General features: G+C 45.6%; 1 protein-coding gene across 1 annotated transcript in view; it reads left to right on the plus strand.

The window, feature by feature from the left end:
• The window catches only part of CABLES1 (Cdk5 and Abl enzyme substrate 1), a 117023-nt gene that overhangs the window by 65389 nt on the left and 26495 nt on the right, over nt 1–25139 (plus strand). Inside the window, exon 4 of the mRNA XM_026006489.2 lies at nt 10269–10346. Coding sequence (XP_025862274.2) covers nt 10269–10346 — 78 coding nt within the window. The remainder of the gene's footprint in view (nt 1–10268; nt 10347–25139) is intronic.

Raw genomic sequence — 25139 nt, forward strand, 5'->3', positions numbered from 1 at the left:
AGGAAAGGACCTTTTTTCTTGGTACTTCCAGTTCATGAGCCACAAACGTTTGTCTTTGAGAATAAGAGGAGATAAGAGCCCTCACTTCTGGTGGGTGATGCCCTGCCTCGGGCATAGAGCTGTGGGCATCCATTTGGAAATCATCTGGTTTTCAAACATCTGCCTGGTATACAAGTGATAGCTGTCAAGTACCCTGGAAGTAATTGCCCACCGCTTGGGTCTGCTTTGAGAATCATTTCACTCTGCACAGGCAGCGAAGTGTTCTTTCCAGTGACTGACTGGGCCGTCTCATCCTTTGGGAGGAATTTTCAGAGACGTTTAAAGGGGTTTGAGATGGAGGTGGACAAAGAAGTGAGCTAGAGTGTTGTTTCTTTCAATTGTGGACTCACTCAGCAGGAAAGAAAAGATGTAAAAGATTTCCACTTCCCTTATCTGCTTTCCAAAGTCAGGTGGTAAAAGTATGGTAACTGAAGTCAAGTTGTAGCCTTTCCTTTTTATACTGAAAATTTTGGAGGGAAGGCAGGGGATGGGTAATAACTAAATTAAGACCTTGCCTGTGATCTCATCAGTCCCAATCTGTCAGCCTAGTTTAGTTTGAAAAATGAGTTGGAGGAAATGGCACATCTCAAAAAAATAAAATGAAACCACTAGTTAAGTTCTGGACTGACCTTCTTGAGAGAAGAAAAATGTCATTGCCTTTCTCCCTGAATTGAATACATCTGATGTGATAGATGTCAAGCATCTTCTGTGAGGCTCCGTGCAACATCTGCCTCTCCCAAGCATGCCTTTCCCATCAAGGAACTTTTCGTCCTTGTCAGAAGACCAGAACCTGCCATCCCACGTAGCACAGGCTGGCAGGGAAGTATCTTCATTTGCATCCACTAATGTCTGTAACCAGCGGTCAGGAAAGCTCGGGCCTGGGGGTCAAGAAGCCTTCAGCAATCCCCAGACCTCACTTAGACTACTGGCCCCAAACGGCCCTGGACCTGCCTTTCACATGCTCACCCAGTGACTTTCCTTCCCATCTTCCCTGGTGGTGGGAGGAGCCGAGTGTGTCTACCACCTACTAGGGATGCTTGTGCCTTGGGGCCAGCACCCCATGCTAGGTTTTATTTTTTTTTTTTAATTTTATTTTTTAAAGATTTTATGTATGTATTCACGAGCGACACAGGCAGAGGGAGAGGCAGGCTCCATGCAGGGAGCCTGACGTGGGACTCGATCCCAGGACTCCAGGATCAGGCCCTGGGCCAAAGGCGGCACTAAACCGCTGAGCCACCAAGGCTGCCCCTATGTTAGGTTTTATTATTCGCACCTTTTTAAGAAGCCTGGGGGTTAAATGGGGACTCTGCACCTTTGGAGCTTTGGAGAGAGATGATTTTCTGTGCTTCACATGTGCAGACATATTTGAAGTGTGCAAGCACTTGTTGCTTCTTTTCAACTAGTTTGATTTACAGAAAGTAAAATGAGTCATAGAGAAATGGTTCGAAAGTTAGAACCACCAATCTCTTGGTGGTTCTCCCTCAATTCTCTGCTTGGTGAGAGGGCCTGGGAGCCCCGAGGTGGACCAGGTCATGGTGCCCACCAGTGCTGACTTGCGCAGCAGTCAGAGGAGAAGACTGATGCAGACGGCTTCAGTCTGGGGCCCAGGGCTCAGGACACAGCTACCAGTGCTGCCCTGGAAGCACATGAGACCAGGTAGCGGGGGCTCCATGGCTCCAGGGGAGACTTCCTAACTCTGCTTGTTTTCTTCCTACCTCCGTTACTGGCTGCTTTGTGTACTTCCTGCCCCCCCCCCCCCCCCCATCTTTTGCTGAGTCCCAACCCCAGTACTTGAGGATGTGATCTTATTTGACTCTAGCTAGAGTCATTGCAGGTGTAATTAGTTGAGATTACTTGAGGGGGCGAGGTGAACCTCTAATGTGACTGGTGTCTTAGTTAAAAGGGGAAAATTTGGAGACAGACCTGCTGCGCACAGGAAGAATGCCATGTGGCCACGTGAAGGTTGGTGTGATGTTGGCACCTGGCGAGGTGCTACCAGAAGCTGGGAGAGAGGCCTGGAGCAGACCCTTCCCTAGCTCCTTCATCAGAGGGAGCATGGCCCTGTGGACATGGTGGGCTCAGACTTCTGGCCTCCCAGATCAAGAGACAAGCAGTTCTGGGTGTAAGGCATTCAGCAGGCAGCCCCTCGTTCCGGCAGCCCCCACAAACGCGTTCCCTTTGTAGCTCACAACTGTTAGGAGCTCCGATGCCTGTCCTGTTTTAGGGCCTGTTTTAGGGAGCTCGTCTAGCCACCGCTTTGGTGACTGTCACCGTCCCTCTCTAAATGGCTCCCAGGCTTCCTGAGCCCCAGGACCCACTCCCTCCCCAGCTCAGGAGGCCTTTCAGGAGCAGGCCTGCAACCTCACTAGTTTCTACTGCTCTTCTGCCACCAAGCCACCATCCAGCTATGCAGAATTATCTACAGTAATTGTGTGGTTGGAGGAAGAGTTTAGTAACCTGTGGAAGAAACATCCACAGAAATTACGTGTGTAGCTTAAGCATTGTGCTTAATTTTAAGGCATTATTTGTGGTCATCTGTTTAGTTTTTTTTTGTTTTTTTTTTTCTTGATGCCTTTTCTTTGCATCTGGGCCTGTGGATCAGACTCTGTCTCTGGCATCAAAACCACATACCATTATTCCCACCTATTGCTGCTATGTCCAGATTGGGCTTCTTTATTTATTTTTTAAGATTTTATTTTTACATAATCTTTGCACCCAACATGAGGCTTGAACTCATGACCCTGAGATCAGGTGTCATCTGCTCTTCTGACTGAGTTGGCCAAGTGCCCTAAGATTTTAATTTTTTTAAAGTAATTCCTCTACCCAGCATGGGACTCAAACTCACAACCCTGAGATGAAGAGTCACATTCTCTACTGACTGAGCCAGCCAGGCATCCCCGGATTGGACCTCATTAAAGTGACCCAAGGATTTTAAGTGCAAAATTCTATTGGATTTTCATAGTGTTTTCCTAATCTTTTAAAGTTGTTTCTAGCACCTAACCTCTTTTTTAGTGACTTACCTTGCTTGAATACTTTTTAAAGCGTTTGGTGCTTTTTGTAGCATTTCTCCTTTTTTCCTTCACATTTCATCAGTTTGTGCAGTCTTTATTGAACAAGTACAAGCAAAAAGTGCCACTGGCATAAACAGGTTGTGGATTCCATAAGTAACTCTTAGTAAGTGTACAGTCTAGTGTGGGTATTCTAGCCTGAGCTTTAAGCATGCTGTGGGTGTTGGACAAACTGCCTCACAGAGGGGTGGGGAGACCCTGGTGGATCAGGTACGTGAGGTCAGCGAAGAGTTTTCTTGCATAATCAGAAGAGTTTTCTTGCATACTCAGTTCCTCCAATAGGCCTTTCTCTGCTCTTTCTCCTCTCGGCCTTGACTCATGCAGTCCCTCCACCAGCTTATCTTCTCCTTGCTTGTTATCTCTCAGGTCTTAGGCGTCACTTCCTCCAGGAAGCTCACTTTGCCTCTCTCAGGCCGGGTTAGCTGTCCCTTGGATAGCAACCTCTATTTCTCAATCCGGGCACTCCCACCCCTGTGTAAGTGTATTTTCTACCCAACCATAAGCTTTGTGAGGATGGAACTCCTGTCTTTGTTTTTCATCATCAGATCCCCAAGGTCTGGCATAGAGTAAGTGCTCAAAGTATTTGTGGGAGGCAGAAAGGAGAGGCACATCACACACAGCTGTTTCTCAAAGGTCCTCCACCACTCCTTCCACTGTAGGATAAGGTCCGTGCCCTTACATGGCAGTGAAGGCCTTTGCTATGGTGGTAGCAGTGCTGGCAGTCACAGGTGGCAGTGCAGATTGGGGTGGTGTGAGCAGTTGTGACAAGTAGATGAACACAGCTATTGATGATGATACCACCATCTTGTATTTGTGGGCTACTTAGCGCAGCCCTTCAGATGCTTTCTCTCATCTAACTCATGCCCGCTCTGTGTCCCGCAGTTGCTTTCACTCACTGCCTGGGAGCCTGACACATCATGGCAACAGTCATGTTTCCCTTCATCCCAGGCTCTGCGTTGCCTGTTCTTGCCTGTTGGACTCCCACTCCTCCACTAGGACCGAGCCCGGAATCCAAGCATCTGCCCCTGGCTTCAGCCCTGCCTCTTGCTCGGGCTTCTAGGTCCCTGTTCCCCACGGGTTCCTTCCTTTTTCCTACTCCCAGAATTAGGAGATTGTCTTTTTTAAAGATTTTATTCATTTATTCATGAGAGACACAGACAGAGGGAGAAGCAGGCCCTGTGCAGGGAGCCCGATGTGGGACTCATCCTGGCACCCCAGGATCACGCCCAGGGCTGAAGGCAGGTGCTAAACCGCTGGGCCACCCAGGGATCCCAGGAGATTGTCTTTATCCCACTCCAGGAGGGAAGAGACAAAGCTCTTTGGGGGAGAGTGGGCTTGGAATGCCCTCAGGTTGTCTGCTCTTGCCCTCCGCCCAAATACAGCACAGGCAGGGGCGGGTGTTTGTGTGTGTGTGTGTGTGTGTATGTGTGTTTTGAAAGATTTTATTTATTTACTCATAAGAGACAGAGAGAGAGAGAGAGAGAGAGAGAGAGGTGCAAAGACACAGGCAGAGGGAGAAGCAGGCTCCATGCAGGGAGCCTGACATGGGACTCAGTCCCAGGTCTCCAGGATCATGCCCCCTGGACTGAAGGCAGTGCTAAATCGCTGAGCCCCCCTGGGCTGAGGGGTGGGTGTTTCTAAGGAGGAAAAGTATCCTCCACCCCCACGACTAATGAGAGTTTAAATAGAGGAAACAAGAACATCTTGATTTTGGTTTAATTTTCATTCATCTGCTGTATAATTGTCAGCCCTTCAGAAAGCAAGGGAGGGGGGTGTCAAGGCTCCCCACCTTCCCCAGCTGCCTAGCTTATAACAAAGTACTGTGGGAGGAGGAAGCAGTTGAGGGGGGCCAGGGGCTAGAGAAAGTGCCCGTCCGGCTCTGGTCCTGAGAGTTCATAATATTGGTTTGTTTTCTGGCATCAGTCTTAATAGCTTTACCTTCTCCATGCACCAGCGACTGGCCTGCCGAGCGGGAGGCTTGTGTGTAGCCGTGGGAACAAAGTGACTGAGCTGGATTCACTTTCTAGGGCCACCCTACAAATCATCATGGACTAGGTGGCTTAAAACAATAAAAATGTGTGCTCTCACAGTTCCAGGGGCTGTAAGTCAGCAGTCAAGGTGTCAGCAGGGCTTGTGCCTTCTGAAGGCTTTGGGGAAGGATCATCTGTCACTTCTCCCAGCTTCTGGGGGTGGCTGCTGGTCCCAGGCGTATTTGGCTTTTGGCTGTACTGCCTCTGCGGTCACATGGCTTTTCTTCTCTGTGTATCTGGGTGTCTCCAAATATCTGTCCTTACTAAATCCAGCCACTGGGTGTAAGGCCCATCCAAATTCGGTGTGAATGCATCCCAACTTGATTACATCCGCAGAGGCCTTGTTTCTGGCCACATTCATGGGTGACATGGACTTGAACGTGTCTGTTTGGGGAACACGATTCAACCCAAACCCCAACATTTGGAAGTGTGTTTTTTTTCTTTCTTCCTGGTCATGTAGGAAATGAACTACAGAATTGGGGAATGTCACATACAGGCTCCTGGACTGTGTTCATGCTCAGCCATCATTGTTGCGAATGTGATTTTCTTTGCTCTAACTTCAGATGTTAGTAGCTTGTTTTTGTGTCCTTAGGAACATATTTCTGCTCTCAGGAAATATTCCACCTGGGAGGGATTAAACATTCTCATAGCCAACAGAAGCGTCCCAGGGTTCTGGAAATAGAACAAAAAACCAGTTTTCCGTGTTAGAGGGAACACATGAGAGTCCAAGATGGCATGAGCTACTGCCTGGTCAGACATTGCTGCCTCTGAGCTAAGGAGTTGAGAGCAGATTGAATGACTGTAGGCAGCAGTGCTCTGTCAGCCATCTCCTGGCTACTGGGAGCACTCCATATCTCAGAGGCAGGGTGTGCCTTTGGAAGCTTTGTGGCCTGAAACCCTAGCTCCCTCCTACCAGAACTTTCCTAAGCAACTAAGCAAGGAAATGAAGCTCTGTGAAAAAGAAAGATGGTACTCTTAATGCGTCCTGGAGAGGTTTGGAAAACATTGTGTATTCAAAGCCACTCTGCCCTTGTGGGCTGCAGCCATGGGAGCTTTTTCCTTTATTTTGTTTTGTTGTGTTCTCCTTCTCTGGCAGATGTTTGTATGGAAATGTGTTCTTTAGTTCCCTAAAGACCTACTTCTCTGGAGTTAATTCTTTTGAAGTTACGATCTTTTGTGTAATGCTTTCTGGTCACCTTGATTCCAAGTCAAGTGTTAAGCATCACAGAAAGGAAAATTCTGCGGGTTCTGCATGCAGTTTGAGCATACAAGAAATAACTACAGCGAATGTGGCTGTCTTGTGTTCTTGAAAACTACCGTCCAATTTAATTCTTTCACAAATACAGAAGCACTTGAAGAAGGCAAACGAATCTGGTTTCCTTGGGGATCATGATGATGGATATTTATTTCCCCAGTACTGACAAAGAGGAAAGCTGCAAATTCACAGAATCCTCCAGGTTTGGGATACAGCAGTTGGTCATGACAGGCCTGTCTTGAGGTTCCCACTGCTCAGCCTTCCTTGTAGATGAGATAGAACGTGAGAGCTTGCCACTTGTTGCCTGCTCTGGCTAACGCCTGAAGCCCCTCCTGGATTCAGAGCTACTTCAGGAAACATGTTGGATGCGTTCTTGGGAGCTCTTAATGGCTATTTCCAGCTCCCCAGGGCTTGAACAGCCACAAACCTCTGGAACTGCTGTCTGGGTCTCCACTCTGGAATCCTCTGAACCCTGCATATGCATAATGTGGGAATCAACAGGATGGTTCCACCCAGAAATGGAAGGGAAGTACCTAAAGCTGCTGTATTCCTTTCTTACCTCCTCCCTACTCCAGCTGCTTGAGAATGACCAACCAAAAAAAAAGGACCACCCTACTGGATTGTTGGAAAACATTCCGCATTCATAGTTGCTTAACTTGACCTATATGCATTAGAATAACACGCTTTTCTGAATGAGACTCAGGCTGTCAGCCTCTTCTAGACCTAAATGGTGAGGATCACACCGATGAGCACTCAATTAGAGAATAGTGCAACCCATTTGCTAATAGGCATGTTGTGGTTGGGAATTTGGAAAGAATATTTAATTTCACATGCATTTATGTTCTCGTTGTTTTTGTTCTATTAAAAATGTCCAAACAAATTCAGTGTGTGGGAAAGAAGCACACATTAGCACTCAATAATGAAGAAAATGCTCAAACACTAAGCCAGTTGAGTTTGTTTGATACATTCCTTCCTCTGTGTTGCAGAAGACATGGATATTGAATGCTACATGGAATGAGTAGTTCCAGGCTTTTCTCCTGGGTGGATGGTAGGGGTTGTTTAGAGAACCTCTACCCTTCTATCTAGAAAGTTGCTCAGACTGAGCAGAGCAAGAGAGTGAGGCACCATTGGCACCAACAGCCCTGATGTTAGGGCTCTTATGATGAGTCACCCACTGGCCCTGCCCATTCCCAACCTGGTCACCTGCAGGTCAGGCTGGAAAGCCACTCTAGAAACTGGATGAAGGCAGATTTGGTGTCCAGGGAGTCCATGGACACCCAGTCAATCCCTAGGAGCAGACTTCTCCTCCCCCTCCTCCTCCCTCCTCTCTCCTCCTTTCTTCTTCTTTCTTCTTTCTTCTTCTCCTCCCTTCCTCTTTCTTCGAGAGAGAGAGAGAGAGAGAGAGAGAGAGAGAGAGAGGAGGGGGGGGGGCAGAGACGTAGGCAGAGGGAGAAGCAGGCTCCATGCAGGGAGCCTGATGTGGAACTCGATCCTGGGACTGTGGAATCACGCCCCGATGATTCCAAAGGCAAATGCTCAACTGCTGAGCCACCCACTCAGGCTGAGGCACCAGCAGACTCTTCTAATAAGTCTTAGAGAAGGCAAAGCATCAAGGCACATAGTGGTAAAGAGCATGGCTTTAGATCCCCAACTGGTTTCATCTGCTAGTTTGTCACCTTTGGCGTGTCACTTACTTGCTTTCATCATTTGAAGCATTTAGAATTGAGCATCTGATGGGTACTTAGTAAGTATTAATAATATAATGTCCACTTACGTAAATGTACAGTCACTATACTGTCAAGATCTGTCACTGGTCACCCTGAGTGTGAGAGCCCAAGGAGGCTGGCTGGGTATGTTCAGCAAAGTGGTATGCTTGTGATTTATTTAGCTCTTAGCCCTTGAGGCCTGGTGGCCCACTCTGGATGTGGCACTATCATTCTTGGAGCAGTGACAAGGTTTAGGTGTGTGGTATCTCATGAGAAACCTCTCCCTTGAGAGAGGAGAGACACCTCTGTATGAGTAATCCACATCTGTAGGTCACGTGTGTCATCCTTCAGTTGCCCTTGGACCACACCTTTGATATCTTAGCAGGCCTTTGTATTTTAGCACAGAGGTCTGAAGGGGTTCAGAATCCAGGTACCATGCAGGTAAAATTTCCCTCAACCCAAAAAGGCAATCCCCAGTAAAACTAGTTAATATATATATATTGAGTGTTGTTATTTGCCAGGCATTGTTCCGAGCAATATTAGTTAAGGAAACTGAGGCTCAGAAGGGTTAGTAAGAGGTCCAAGGTCATACAAAGATGATACAACTGATATTGGAAGCTGTGATTATAGGTTTAGTCCTATTAACCACTGTTGACATGAATCACTGTGGGGTGAACAGACAGCCTTGGTCCTGCCTTCCCAATGATGGGGATTGAGGTGCTGCTCTGAAGCATGGCAGCATCCTCACTGTTTATGGACGGCTGCCATGTGCTCAACCCTTAGACTCACCCTCTAGAAGAGGAGGGAGGCAGTGGTGAGCAGCTCTTTGTGATTGGTGTCTTCCAGAAGTGAAAATAAGGAGCCATTGACAGCACCAAAAAGGGAATGAGTAACTCGGTGAAGGAGGAGGAAGTGCTTCTCAGGGCAGTGGCATCTGAACCAGGTTTCAAAGAATAAATAGGAGCTCACTAAGCACACTAAGTTGGGCATAGCAGGCAGAAGAAATAGCATGCAAAGGACAGGGATATGAAACGGCAGGGATCTTTTAAAGGTGGAGGACAGCAAGTCCCTTAGCATGGATGGATGATCAAGTGCAGGGGTGGGATAAGGGGATGTCCTGTTTGTTGAGCCTGGAGAAGCAGAGAGAGCCAGAAGACGGGAGTATGCTTTGCCATGCCAGGGAACCCAACTTTATCCTGGGCAGGTGGACAATTTAATATTACAGTTTTAAAACAAGGTCATAATCTCCCAACCTTGATGCAGTTAGTAGTATTTTTTTCCTCTGCTTTTATCATCATAATTATTGAAGAAAAAGATTACAAGTCCGTAAGTTCCATATCTGATGTTTGTTGCTACTGTGTTTAAAAAAATGTTAGTTTTTAAATCTCCTCCACTTGTTTCTCTTTTTTTTTTCATCAGCAATTCTCTTTGGCAAAAGTTATTTTCATATGCCAGGATAAGTACTTTTGAGTTTTTTAAAATGTTTTCTTAAGTGGACTTTGATTGCATAAGAGCATCATGCAGAACTGTTTCCAGTAGTATCTTTATAGCAGGAATGGAGGCTAAGACTGATTATGTAATTGTTCCCTTAATTTATTCTCAGAACCTAACATGCTGCCAGCGTATAAAAAAAAAAAAAAAACAACCTAACGATCACAATGGTATCTGAGTGTCTCTTGCTCACGGTTTCTGGCACTATTGCTCTTGCATTGTTCACTGCAGAGTAGAAATGGATGGTTTCAGTGCAGCATGACTGTTTGCAGCACTGGGCACCCCAGACTCATGGCTCTGTCTGTCCATCTTGCTGTGCAGCCCACAGCCAACCACTCTCACTAGAGAGGATTCATGTATACTCCTTAGAGACCCTCACCAGTATCTCACACGTTAACCTTTGGATAAGGAGAGGCAGCATACTTCTGCTGCGCTGAGGTTGCATTTTGCAAGGAGCACAGAATACCATCTGTCAGAGGAGGCGGCGGCAGGAGTGTGCAAATATTGCTGTGAATTCCATGAATGCTTAATTGCTCCGGTTGGGTGTTTTTTGTTTGGTGTTTTTTTTTTTTTTTTGGTTTGGTTTTTTTTTTTTTTTTTTGGTTTGTTTTTTAATTTAAGAGTCTTTGCATTTAGTTTGTTGTTTGTTCTTTTTTTTTATTTGTTTTTTATTTTTTAGAATAGTCCTTATCAGTGGCAGAAGATCCTTCTGTAGTATATTTTCCGTGCTGCCCTATCGTGACAGTGCCCAAGTTGGGTATGTATATGCATGCTTGCTTTATAGTTCTCTGGGTGAAAAGCTGTGACACTGTGTGCATAAGGTGGCTACCCTTTCCATTTCAAAGAACTTGCCTTGCTTTGACACTGCAAATTGAATACTTGTAAATATGGGGGGGGAAGAAAGCTCCACTTTCTTTTCAGCCAGGAAGCTTCCTTGTTACTTTGTGTGTGTGTGTGCATGTGTGTGTGTGTGTCCCCTCACCTTATTACCTCCTGTTTCCAAATGTACATTTTATTACCTCTTTCTGTAAAGCAAGAGCAATCCGGGGACCCATCCCATTCCTCAGGGCCATGTCAACTTTTTGGAGAAAGGTAGGTGAAGAAAGGAATCAAGATAAACCATATGAACACCCTGCCTCTTTGCGTCTTGGGCTTGGGGCTGGAAACTGATGAGCAAGCTGGAGCAAATATCAAAGCAAAATGGTACCAGGAACAGACCTGTGTGATTTGCACAGGCCAAAGGAACACTTACTTCTCTAGATCAACAAGCCCCTCCTTTTGCTCTGAAGAAAAGTAGGTAAGTGAGGCTCTGTCCTTCTGTCCATGCAGAGCCTTCCCTCTTCATTTTCCATGCCAAACTCTGCTCTTGTCCACTGAGTCTTGACTGCCTTGCCCCTCACCTGTCACTGCATCTGGGATTTGTCGTCAGGGAGCTGCTGGTATTTAGAGTAGGGATAGCTCACTGAATAGGATGCCAAGAAACTTGCAGGATGTTGGCTGTGACCTCTACAAACTAAATGCTGGACTTGCCCTCTAGACACTGTCATAATGACACACTACCCATTCATGACCACTGTCCCGTGGGAGGGCATTGTGGCGCCTGGTGCTGATTGACCATTTATTCTTCTTTCACCATACTCCACGAGCTCTCCCTGGTCCTCCCTGGTCATGGACCAGCTCTCCCTGGTCCTCCCTGGTCCCGCCCTAATCCCCCAAGACCTGTCAGACTTCCACCTGTTCAGTTCACTGTGGTCCTTATTTGCGCTCTATGCCATAAGTGTCGTGGGACAGAGAGTCTTATTCATGAAATTCCGATTCCATCATTTATTTGATGTGTGCCTTAAAGAGTAGCAGTAATCTTACTGTTTACTGAGCACTTAGCTTTGTGCCGGTCCTTTTCACTCCTTGCATCCTTACAACAACCTTGCAAAGTAGGTGTTCTTGAGAAAGTAACAGCAAATCCTTCAGCTCAGAGGTTCAAGAATCACCTAGGTGTGGCCAGCTGAGTTGCCAGGAGACCTCAAGAAAAGGTGTGCTTTACCAGCCTGCTCCCAGGTTTGGCTGCACCTGAGAGCAGGCTTACTCCCTGTGGACACTAGGTTGTACCAGCTCACAGACCTATGCGTGACCCAGAAGGCCAGTCCTTTCATCTTATTATGCAATTCATGGTGGCCCCAGGGCCCAGATTATTTCAGTGTGACCAGCCTGTAAGCCCATTTCCAGGGAGTTCCAGAATCAGTGGGAGGCTGTCTGCAAGTATGTCCTCTCATGGCCAGCTTGGATGGTCGCTCTGGGGTTGTCCTTATTTTAATATTTTCCTGGGCTTCCATTGCTAACCTTTCTGATTGATGTATTCTTCCATTGGCTATGTCCCATTTATTCATTTACTGAGTGCTTATTATGTGACTAGATACTGGGATAAAGATAGTGAAAGATCTTGGACCTAGTTCCTGCCTCCTGGAACTTACAACCAAGAAGGGGAGGGAGACACATTAAGATTTCACACACGATTAATTACCACTTTTAATTAAAGCTAAGGATATTCAGTCAGGTGACTGCCAAATCTGGTTCAGAACTCATTCGGTTTCTTTAACATAATCTGACTTCTCTGTGCTTTTGTTTTAGAACTGTTCATGTTTATTTCATTCTGGAATGGTGATCTTATTTCCCAGTTCTGGGACTCCTTCATATAGTAGCCAAGTACTTACCCTGTTTTGTAGATAGGACCACTGATCCTCAAGAATTTTTTTTTAAGATTTTATTTATTGACAAAGAGAGAACACAAGCAGGGGGAGGGGCAGGCAGAGGGAAAGGGAGAAGCAGACTCCCCTCTGAGCAGGGAGCCTGATGCAGAACTGAATCCCAGGATCCTGAGAATATGACCTGAGCCAAAGGTAGACAGTCAACCATCTGAGCCACCCAGGAACTCTGATCCTCAAGAATTATGGTCTCAAACAGCAACTTTGGGCCAGAATGGGAATTTGAACCTAAGTCTGTCCATCTGTCCAACTCCAGAACTTTTGTGAGTCACCGTGGCCCACCGTGGCAAAACAAGTTCCATATTAACAGAAGGCCATCTGTGAAGTGGAGCTTCTATGAAAACTGCCTCACAGAGATTAATAACTAAGACACCTAGGGCAACTGACTATGCAAGGTCCAGCACGGCACCTCACACAAGGTGGTAGATGGGGCCAACTTGTCAAGGACCCCACATTTCATAAAAGCAGTGTTGGGGGTCAATGAGAATTTGAGAGACTTGTAGTTTTTTGTGGGCGGGACACTTGCCTCTGAGCCTCTGCTTGTTCCTCTATACAATGGGCATCTCACATTACTACCTACCCATGTCGTTACTGAAGATCACTGTGTTGTATGCAAAGCTCGTGGGAGCACATTTTACCTTAAAACTACCTAGGAAGAGAGGACCCAGACTATGACTATGGCATCCTTAGTAGACATATATGGCCCTCCACATCTTTGACATGTGGAGGAAATACTAGCTGGCAGCCAGGGTGCTGGGAGGAGGGCATCCATCACTGCCTGGGTCTCCTCGACTCCTGCTGGGAAGGCCCCGTGGGTTACAGGAGGGTATGTCACAGGGTTGGCAGCACATCTAGCTGTTCTGCTGGCTGCCCCAAAGGAAGCAGCAGAGTGTTTGTGGGATCATAGGATGTAACGTTTTACAGCTTTGACAAGAATAAACTCTCCTCCTTCAAACTTTATGAATAGGGAAACCAAGGTGCAATAAGGTTAATTTTCTATAACAAAAAATTATCAAGTCCATTGTAACGCCTGACAGAGAAAAGAACATATTTCTGTAGCATATTTTACTTAAGTGCTCACACAAGAAATTATGAACACCATTCAGAATACTGTAATTTAGCAGCAGGATGAAGCAGCAGTTCTGTTTTTTAAATTTTTTGATGAGCAGACATTCTGTTAATGAATAACTGCCATTTAAAATTAGGATTATTTTTACTAATTACTGGGAAACTGCTATGCTCAAATAATAAATGTATTTATACTAGTAAATTATATATATCTATATATAATATACATAGTATATATATAATATATAATCTATATATATTATATACATACACATATATATTATATACATAAAATATATATTGTATATATATAGATGTATATATATATACACATCTACATATAATATATATATAGTATATATACACTATATATTTTATCGTTCATGCCTGTATTTTTTTTTTTTTTTTCGTTCATGCCTGTATTAACTAATAGCTTTCTGCTGGAGTTCTCTGGGACACAAATCATAAAATTTCAGGGGTGGAAAGGACTTCAGAGATGACATGGCCTGGTCTCCTTGCTTCATAGCTGGGGCCCCTCAGGTATACGGGTGGACACTTAGCAGCACCAGAATCCGGTACCCCAGCCACCTTAGCCTGCAGATTTTGTTCTTTCTGGTCACCATTTTTCTGTTGCTTATGCACGTGGACTGAGCCACAGGTGCCTGTTTATTCCAGACAAGTGTAAACTGTCCCCCCTACCCCTCTAAAAGGGGTGATATACAGCTCCAAGTCCACCACAAGGAAGTTTTAAAAACAGGAAACTCAGAAGTTCATCCAGTGTGTACTTGAACCTCTTTTACAAGGAAAGCATCTATCAGGATAGCCTTATCTCTTTCCGGTTCTGTTTTCTGGCTTCTCATGCTGCACTGGAGCTTCCCAATTCTGGCTCCCACATCTGGGCTGGTCCTGCCTCCCCCCCTGACCCCAAAGCTTTGTTCTTCGTTTTAAACTGAACTGAGCACTTACTTTGGCTCCTGACATCAGTTGACCAAAGCAGACAGACCAGTCTCAGGAGAGGTTTTACCATTTATTTGTTCAGTTACTTAATCACTCATACATTTCTTCTGCCCGAGTCCCTAAGCAGTGTGCAGTTGTGGCACAGAGGAAGGTGTTCAGTGAATTCAGACGGAGGGATCAGGGAGTGCTCCCCAGAGACAACAGGTCTTCATTGAGATGTAGAAGTGTGAGGTCTTGGAGAAGTGGAAGAGTGTACTCCAGCCTCACGGTTGCCTTCTGAGGATGTAGAAGGTGGTCCGGCCCCTTGTGAACTTCTTGGGAGGCTGGATGGGAAAGATTCTCTATAATGCCTGGAACATTAAGAAAATTGAGTAAATTGCCATCCAGGCGGGGCTCCCATTGCTAACCCACACTGCAGCAATGAGCCCTAGGTAGTGAGGGGAGTGGGTAGAGACAAGTGAGCTGTCCTGGGACACCAGGTCCTGAGATGTCACTGCCACAGGCCCATCACTCAGCTTGCCCCAGGTCGGTTTCATACAACGTGGAGCTTTGACTAGACTCTCTAAAGATCTGCACACTCTGTTCTCATCCCTGTCAATTTTGCTAATGTGGAAGCTGTAAGTCTGGTTGAACGAGGAGTTTATGAATGAGGCATGCTGTTCACACTTTCCATCCACCAACGATCAGCTGCTTCTAGAGCTCCTATCTGAATAATTATTCTCCATTCAATTTTTTTAAATTTGAGTGGTTTTTTTTTTTTTTTTAAAGTGCAGGTCTAATGACTGCAGTTTTATTTGATACATGGTTTCCTGGTGTGGGCTTAATCACCCCGGGGTTGACATGCAATGTCTGGAGTCCTTTTACATGCCATCAGGTTTAGACTTCTAAGCTAACAGTAGAATCATTCACCGTGATTTCTAGAGGTTCCACTTGAAGCAGACTGCCCTGGTTATTTAGCAAGTACCGTACTCTTCAAACTATTCTTTCCTGCCTTGATTCATAGGTAAAGATATTTGAGAAGAGAGCATATTTCCTTAAGGTTAGCTGATTAGATAGACCCACATCTGTGTGAACATGATAGTGGAAGGAACGCAAGCTGAAGCGTAAATAATGCTTATAGTATGCTGGGTGCTGTGCTAAGGGCCCTTATACATTTGCTCATATAATCTTCACAAGAGCCTCATAAAGTAGGTTCTGGATTATCAGTTTGGATACGAGGTTGGGGCAGAGACTGCTGTAGCAGTGGTGGCTGAGTTAGAAGGGAGGGTGGGAGGGCGGGCGGGCCAACTCCAGGCTCTGTGAGGTGCTGTGTTCTCTGCTTTGGGGCAAACAGACCCCACAGGAGCAATTCCCAAAGCACTAATGCACAGCTGAGAGCTTAGTGTATTTTTTTTTCACCATCATGCCCTGGGGCTCCACCTGCTAGCTTGGGACCAGTGACCATTGGGTAACACTGCCTGGCAGTGGGCATCTGGGTATTGGTGGAGCTCTGTGTACGTGCGATAGGAGGGCTACCTCCTGGGGACCTAGTGGCTTTGGTGCTAGGTGGTGACTTTCCAAAGGCTTCGGAGGTTGCCAGTTTACACTGCAGGCTGGCTCCTCCAAGGGCAAACCCCAGGCATCTTTGGGTGGAGTCTTGTGTGAAAGTAATCTGTCTTAATTCCCCCGAAACTATTTGTTGACTACAGAATAAGAGGGTCTATAGAGAGTGGGGAGGTGGTCACACAGTGCAGGTATCAACATGGTGGAGGCACCCTGATTCATGGTCCTGAAGTGCTGCTGCTTATGTCTCCCCAGCGCCTACCCAGCCATAGCCGGGTCACCTTTACACCTTCCTTCTCATTACACCACAGATGGAAAATGCTTCTCTTTGAGAAAGTGTGTCAGATAGTTACATTAGCACCAAACATGTCTTCACTTCACAAAAGCATTCGTGACAGGGCTTTTTTTTTTTTTTTTTAAATGCTTTCTTGCTTGCTAATAAGCTCTCTTATTTCTTAAAACGTCATTTGACTTACAGAGTTTGCTCACATATAACACTTCAAGAAATCATCCGTTAGGTAAAACAAGATGCGTCTAATAACTGTTCTTTGTTTCTGCTCTTCCAATTTAAGAATTCAGACTCTTGGCCTGTCTCATGAACCCACAGTGGCTCTGATGGGCATGGGGTGGGGGAAGGTGGAGTGCAGGGTGGGATATACTCAGACAATAGGATCCTCACTGTTGCGGGGAGGCCGTAGATTTGGGGTGGTTCACAGAATGTCTAGGGAAGACAGAAAGCAGGATAGACAGTGCAGCTGGAATAAACATGTGGCTGTGTTGGCTGTTGATGCCTCCACCCCACAATTGGCCATAGCTCAGTCCCTCAGGAAGTGTGGATCCCTTTCTTACTGCTGGCCCCCACAAACATGCTTTCTTGAGTGAAGAAACTTTGTGTTTTCAAACAAGCCTGTAGTTTGTAAAGAAATAGAGGAAAATGGCAAAAAGAACAAAAGACCTTGCATTTACCCAGATAAATAACCCATTCCAGCATGCATTCTTTCCTGAAGTTCTAAATTTTCCATTGGCTATCTTTCGGTTTCATCTTGAAGAACTTTATCTTCTTCCTTTACTATTTCTTGGAATATGGATCCATTGCTTCAAGTTTTTTTTTATCTGAAAATGTCTTCGTTTCACTTTCATTTTGTGTTAATTGGTTTTTTGTTTTTGGTTTTCAATTTTATCAAGAAGACAGTATCCATACATACCCAAATCCAGGTGAAAGCAGCACCACCAGCCCTGCAGCCTCCCAGCCCTGTGCTTGAGACTGGTGCTGCTGGCACCCCTCGTTCCTGGCCCAGCCCCTTTGGCTCTCTCCAATGCTGGCTCCTCTGTGACTCATCCATGACTAGTGAGTGCTGAGTTGAGGAAAACAGGACTGAAGTCAGATGTGTGGGAGCCCTCACACCCTGAATGTCATTTTTCTTACTCTAGGTGTCTGACCCCTGCTGAAAGCCCCTTCATGCTTTTCTAGACTAATGAACCCAGAGACTAGGGCTTGGGCTCTAGCGTCAGTTCTCCTCAAACCCATCTTGTGGCCTGTCTTGTTGGCCTCATTAGCAAAATGCCTGGCTTCTTCTTGCCTTTGGGACTTCTAGACTTGGTGTAGAGTTTGAAAAACTGGTCTTGTCCCTCATCCCATTGGAGCTTCTTATGGATGGAACTCAGACCTCCCCTCCAAGTCCCTTTCTCAGGCCACTTTCACAGTCCCTCTAATGCCCCACTTCAAGGCTCTACTAAGAGTCCACTCGTATTTCATGGTACCCTTAGACGTGTCATCGATAGCACCTAACAAACATTTTAATATCTTTGTTAAATTTGTCCTTAACCCTCCTTGAGGGTGTGGATTGTGTCTTAGTACTCAAGGCATCACTTGCATTGCAGTGTGCGTAGTAGACACTATTTGTTGAATGAATGAATACAAACAGTATTTTTGAGGATCGTATCTCTAGACCTTGGAGAATGGCTAATTATATGCATATGTCACACACACACACACACACACCCCGCCCCGAATGATGGCCAAACCCTTTACTTCAACAGGAGCAAGTACTCTCTTAAGTCCTCAGCCTGGCGCCTCATACTTGTGGGCATCTTGATAGGAATGGCAGCATTGGATGGGGGGTCATGAGGAGGGTCTGGATGGTACCAAGAGGATGATCTGTCATGGACCTCTGTACCCTGTTTTTCTGTAAATGACTGTCACATCCACAATGAAGGTTGTTAAGCCCCCCTGCGGGGGGTGGGGAGGTGTCAGGCTGCACATAGGTGCTAAGCCTTACCCTTAATTAGGTCCCCTCACCTGACCTACCCTGCCACGTGACTCCCCAACATGTTAACTTCACCAGCACAAAGAATCACTCATGCTGTGCTCCTTGAGTTGCTTACAAATACTAACGCCCTGAATGTTAAGAATGCCAAGGGCCTTTTTGCTGATGTCACACCTGGTGTGCCCAAGCCCCATCAGAATTTCCTGGCTTTCAGCTGGCTTGGTTTTCTAGCCTTTGATCAACGTGTGATTTTTCCCTTTTGTGTATACTGCTTTTGCTTAAAGCAAGGGACATCTTTGAATTGATTTTTGCATGGAGTTCGAAGGGGTTGATTTTCCCAGGGCCAGTATTCCCCAAGGAGCAGTGGGGAACTTTATTTTGTCACTGGTGCCCTTTTTGTGTTGGGTGAAGTGAAGCTCTTGCCTTGGTCTTTCTCACCACTCACTCATACCTTCACACACTGGTGTGTGTTCTGGTCCTCGCTGTCTGGTCTTTCCTGGGGCCCAGTGTGGCCATGTCTAATGAGGTGCGTGTGTTGGGAAGATGTCAGGATTTACCAGCATGCTTAGATTGAAGGCTGGCTCCCACTAAGCATTAACAGAGGTGAGTTGTCATTCATAATGGCAAGCCTGTGGGCTGTGCTCAATGAGCAAGGGTGTAGAAGCTCCTCCTGGACATAAGCGCATTGCCACTTCTCAGTGTATCCCCAGGCTGGCTCAGTAAGGACACTAGACACAGAAGATTTGCCACGTGACGTCACACTGTTTCACATGAGTTCAGTGGTAAGGAGCACACTTCAGCTCCAAAGATAGACCTTTAGAGCCAGAAGGAATTTGGAGATTATTCAGTTCTGTGATTTTCAGACTTTTTTTTGCTGAAGAAACCATTCCTCCAATACAAATTTACACAGAATGCCATAAATAAAATGGCTAACCACAGAGTTATTCCAGAAAAGTGGGTGGGAATGAGAAGCCCACTCATTTTCACTCCATCCTTCACAGTCCCAGTAGGAAAACCACGGTCCTCCATCCCTGCCTTCGGCGCTCGTGGGCATCTGAAGCCAAGGATGTAGGTTGTGTGGGATAGAGCCTGGTGCTCAGGCCGAACCCTCAGTCTTAGCAAATTAATTAGCTTTGCTGGTTCCAGGCCTACTCGTCTATAAAACTGGCTGTGATGTCAGCCTCAGAGTTTTGAGAGTATTAAGTGAAGTATCATGTATGAAAGCTCTGAGCACTCTGCCAGGCTGTACATAGTAGGTATTCCTCAAACGTTCCCTTTGGTTCCATTTTTGTCCAGTCACAGAGCTATTTCATTGTTCTAAGTTTGCCCCAACACAGCAAATCTGTCCGATTCATAATGAGTTAGCCAGCATGGTGTTTCTACAGACACAAGGGATTCATCTTCAGATCTGCTTTTATCTGGTCTTTATTTTCCTCAGTGGTATGTGCATATTTTTAAAAATCTAGGATGTATGTAAAAATGAAGGTCATTTCTCGAGCCTTACCTCCTGAACAAAATCTTCATTAACACTTTGGTCTATTTCCTTCCAGTCTTTTTTCCCCCCTTACCCCTAGTGCATGTGCTTGTATGGAATATGAAGAGATGATTGTTTTGTTTTGATCTTTCTTGCTGGTGGGAAGAAGCTTTGCCAAATCCCACCTTTCAAAACAAGCTATTGGAAGCTGGTCACTGAAAAGAGGAACAGATGTTGCCCGTCTTTTTCACTATAACTGTAACATCAAACCTTCCCATAGCTGTAAACACTCTTCTCAGATTAAGCTTGTAAATTATACTATTTTCTGGGAAGAGTCCCAGCCTTAAACCAGCTCCTCTTCTCTCAACCAGCAGTTTGCCAAGGCTCAACTGAGTCTCTTTGCCTTTTATCCACATGAGTCACTGCCTTCTCTTTTCTAGTGTGGATCTGTGGTTTGGCTTGGCAACCCTTTGCTTACAAAATACATTGCAAGCAAGTTTCCCGACTCTCTTAAGTAGGCAGACCCCGCTTGCTAATAAACAGCTCTTCCACACCTCTACCTAAGACCACTGCCCCCTCCTCTTGCACTCAGCCTTGTCCTCTGGGCTGCTGTGCCGTCACCATGGGACCAGGAGCTGCAAAGGAATTTATGGGTTCAGAAGTAGAGGGCGGGGAGAAGTTGTAAAAGGAACATCTTAGGAGTGAGAATCCTAGGGTCCTGAGAAGGAAAAGGAGGTTCAGAGAGGGAGGTAGAAATAATGCAAACCTGACCCTCCTTAAAATGTTGCTGAAGGTCAGCCCCAAACCAGGAAACTCAGAGTCCACTTTTTTCCTATTTCTTTGCCCTCTTACACCCTTTGACCTGTTATTCCTACAACCATGGCTCTTGCTTTATTGTGGGGCTAGTTTAGTGATATTATAGGCTAAAAGAGCATTGTGTGGACCTAATCTCCATTTGTAACATCGTGTCAGTAGGAAAATGCATTTTGAGTTACAGACAGCCAACTCAAAAGCTTTGGAACATAACCCACTGGAGTGAGAGACTGCCCACATTGTATTGAGGTCAGTCCTGGGACTGTCTCTGCATACGGGGACTAACCCAAGTGCCCAGATGCACTTTATTTCCTGAAACATACAGACATCAGTGGGTATTTTTTTATATAGGGACCCAACCAGAAGAAAGTAGCAGTTAACCCAGTTAACTTGTGACTCAGGGTTAATGTAAAATAACCACGCTGTATGATTCCAGCTTGATGATATGTGTGTAGAAAAGGACTCATTCAGATAAACAGACCTGACTGAGTGATAGTGACTGGGTTCACTTACTACGGATGTATCCACGACTGTGTCGTGAAGAAAATGGCCTCTCAGTGCAGCACGAAGTAGGAGCATGTTTTAAAATAGCAGTGTCCACGGGTGCCTGAGTGGCTCATTCAGTTAAGTGTTGGACTCTTGATTTCGGCTCAGGTCATGATCTCAGAGTTGTGAGCTCAAGCCCCTCATTGGCTCCTTGCTCAGCAAGGAGTCTGCTTGATGTCCTCTCACTCTCCCTCTGCCCTGCTCCCCACTCACGTGCACGCTCTTTCAAATAAATATCAAAAAAATAAAATAGCAGTGCCCACGTGGTATTTGTTGATGTCCTTCTTAGCTTTCAGCATGGGGGCATTTCAGATGAGGTCGTCCTCTTGGGTCCATTTCCCAAGTGTTGATCATTTTGTGACATAGAAAATGGCTTTTTCTGAGAGGGGGCCTCAAAGCCTGAATACCCCCTGCCACCTCCTCCTCTTCCCTTCCCACTATCCCCCAGAACATCTCTTCATGGTGGGAAATTATGCATTCAGAAGTTGTGTTTCTTTCCTCACACCAACCATGTTCCCACACAAAGACAGACTCTGGAATGATCTCATGGATGAATCATCCCGTTATCCGGCTGTTGATAGGAGCTGCCTTTAGACAAAGATTTTGGTGTAAGCTACATTAAGGCCCCTTCATTGTCTGCCAGTTACCCTTGGGGGGATGGCTTATCGATGGAGTGCTGTAGACTAAAAGCTGCTTTGATGTCACTTTTTCCTGTCAGCCCTGAGCTTTGTTCCACTGACTGAACTGTGTAACGTTCTGCTCTGGTACAAGTAAGCAGCCCCAATCCAAGATGGCAGCTGTGTTGTATCTGAAGAGGCGAGAAATAGGACTTCATAAACTATGATAAATGCTTGCTTATATCACTGAGTTCCAGTAGATGCATAATCTCTTAATTAAAATTAGCTCACAAGTGGTATTTCCTAATCCAGCTTGCAAGCTTTGCTCTCTGCAGCAAATCTGTTTTTTGAAAGATCTGGAAATCCTATTAATATTTAACTGGCTTTAAATTATTTATGTATCAAAGTGTTTGACCTATTGTTGTCCCTTAAAGAGCAAGAGCCCAGAGGTGCTTCCGGCTGGCATTACGAGGTCTCAAGTTTACAGCACCATTAAATGATCGCAGGTGGAAGGCAGGCCATCTTGGAAGCTGAAAGCCCTGGAAACTAGTTAATGGATTATGCACACACAGGTCCATCTACTTACCAGGTGTTAAGTATTTAAATGTTACATCTTTTTTTATTAGTAATATTGGTTCACTAATTGCATGCTCCTTTAGGAAAAGACCTTACCTTGAACTTCTTGTTATCTAATACAGCATCTTGTTTGATCAATTCCATGCATTATAGCTCTGTGAGCAGAAAAGGTAATGAAAGATCATTCTGCCTGTTACATGGGATGAAATCAGGATTTGGTTGTTGTGTAGTTAACAGCGACCTAGGTAATCCCCTTTGGGCACCAGGATATCTAGATTGGCCATCTGCTCTGACCAGATGATTCCACAACTTCAAAATCATGTGTATTTGCTCTTTGCTGTGGGAGCCAAAACTAAGACAGGTCCAGGGAGTTTCCGACCACCAAGTCACAGGCTTTCAAGGAGAGCTATATTCAGTGAATTGTGGGGCGGTCCTATGAAGAATAGAGTTCCACTCCACAAAGAACCAGCCTGTGTTTCTACCCCTTTATATAAGGGTATAATTGCTGCTTGGCTATCTCTCCAAATGCATTCTCATCCCCTCCTCCATCTTCTGTGAGCCCCTGCACTGTCCCCCCTTAAACATCTCATATCCACCCCCATTAGCCAGACTTTGTAAGAAAACCTTTGTGCTGGGTTTTCAAAGTGTGTCTGTTGCTTACAGCTTCTGCAAAAGAACCTTGAATAGATGAGAAATGAACTCTTGGAGCTAAGTAGGTCTTAGCTATAGCGTCACCCGGGCCTGTGGAAGAGAAGAAAACAGACCCTTGCATTGTCCGTGGTTCCTGACCACTGGTTCTATTAGTGCCTCTGTCCAAATGAGATCCTTCCCTGTGACGCGGCTAACCATGTTCATCTCTGAGTGCAAGCTACAGCGTGTAAACCGCAATGCACACAAGTTTGGACAGTATCCACATATGGTATTTGAACTTGCCTCCATTCCATTTTTAGAAGGAGGTGGAACATAAATGAATTAATATTTGGATGCTACATGTATCTGGGAAAAATAATCTTCCAGGCTTTTCAAAGAAACTGGAAAGTCCAATTTCTGTCTGCTTTCAATTACTTACAGCTGCAGTTCCACAGTACCTAGTTCTGTCTCCTGGTCTCGAAGGGTTAATGTTGGCTTTGGCGCCAAGCAGATATTTCTGTTTTCATACACCATTTTAATGAGAATTCAGAACAATGATGTTAGAAAGAAAACATCAAGATTTTATCAGTACTCCCCAGGGACTTCTGCTTATGATCCTTTTTCACTGGAGTTTTTAAAAGATTATTTCTGGGTGAACCAGCAGTATTATTCAGAGGTCCTCTCTGTAGGCAGCTCTTCCTGGCTCCCCAAACACGGGGGCATCCTGGACCATAGGTCTCTCTTGCTTGCTATACACTCACATGTAAGTCCCAAGCAATTACCATATCTATAAATTAGGTGGTGCGATGTGAAACCACTGTGGGCACCTTAACAGCATGTTCCATTATGGCTTGTGTTAACACAAGGTTTCAGCAACTCTTATGAGAGCACTTAGCTAAGGAACCTAGAGAAGTTTGTCAGCCTATTTGTGAAAGATTGCCTTTTTCAGATGCCTAGAGTCTTAATATAGAGAAATTAAAAACCTAAGAAACTAACACACTGACCTAGCTTAGACAAGATCTGTGTCATGTTGCTTGGACATGTGGCTATGCAAGCAGATGTGTATGCAAGTGTCCTCTTAATTCAGTGCCACCAAAATGACAGCCATGAAGTTAGTGTCAACCTCTTCTTGAATCTAAGGCAGAAAAAAAGGAAAGCATGCCCTTACCTGTTGCCACAAACCTGTCAATTTTCTGGAGCAACTGTGCTATTACTATGTAGATGACGTTTTGAAGTTCAAATGGAGCAGATAGGAGTACACCAGGTGTGGAGTGCAGGAAATGTCTCATTTCTTCTTTTAAAAAAAACCCTCTAAACAGGAACTGTTAGCCCCTACCCCCAACCCCACCCCAAGGCTGAAGGGAAATTAAAACGTAATCATCACTGGGTATCCTCCTTTCTCCCCAAGATGTGCAAAGGACCTGGAGTCTTCCATAATGCCTTGAGTTTGAAGAGCTGTGCTGCTCTGTGCCTCATGTAGGCACATCCTGTTCCCAGAATGCTAAAGGGATGCAGGGCATGAGTCCTCTTTGAACCTGAGTCCCACAGTGATCCTCTTCCTCCCCACTGAGGATAATCCTCTGCTGGTTCCATCTGTAGGGTCCTGCCTCTCTCCCACCTCCTCTGGGTGAGCTGGGGCTTGGGAGGTAAACATCCCAAGGTAGTGGCCAGGCCACTTGGGGGAAGGCTTGCTTGGTCCATTACAGTAGCTGCTAGCTGTGTTACTAGCTTGCTAGCTAGCTATTTGAGTTAACTAAAATGAGGGAAGCCTGGCTGGCTCATTCAGTAGAGCATGGGACTCTTGATCTTGGGGTTGTGAGTTCAGGCCCCATGTTGGCTGTAGAGCTTACTTAAAAATAAGATCTTTAAAAAACATATATAAAAAATAAATTAACTGAAATGAACAATTTATTTCTTCAGTCAACTCATCACACTTCAAGTGCCCAGTTGCCACACAGCTAGTGGCTACCCCATCAGACAGTTCAGATGGAGGAAAGTTTCCATAGGAAATGGTATTGAATAGTGTGGGTCTCTAATGAGCAATTACGTGTGTTTTCTAGAAGCGGTTGAGGGGGGGACCCACTGCTCTTCTAGCTTGTTCTCTGATTCAGCTTGGCCTTAGTTTACTGAGAAAGGAGAACGATACAAGTGAAGGGCCGCGGGAAGTGATGGCTGCAGTGAGCTGACCCACACAGTCATTCTGGAGAGATGGGTTCCTGTGGTTAGGTGTGGTGGAGCTTAGCCCGTCGCCCTTTGTCTTCCATGTGGTCCAGTCCTGAAGGACTGGAATAATCACTGGAG

The sequence above is a fragment of the Vulpes vulpes genome, chromosome 13 (assembly GCF_048418805.1).
Source record: "Vulpes vulpes isolate BD-2025 chromosome 13, VulVul3, whole genome shotgun sequence".
Taxonomy (NCBI): domain Eukaryota; kingdom Metazoa; phylum Chordata; class Mammalia; order Carnivora; family Canidae; genus Vulpes; species Vulpes vulpes.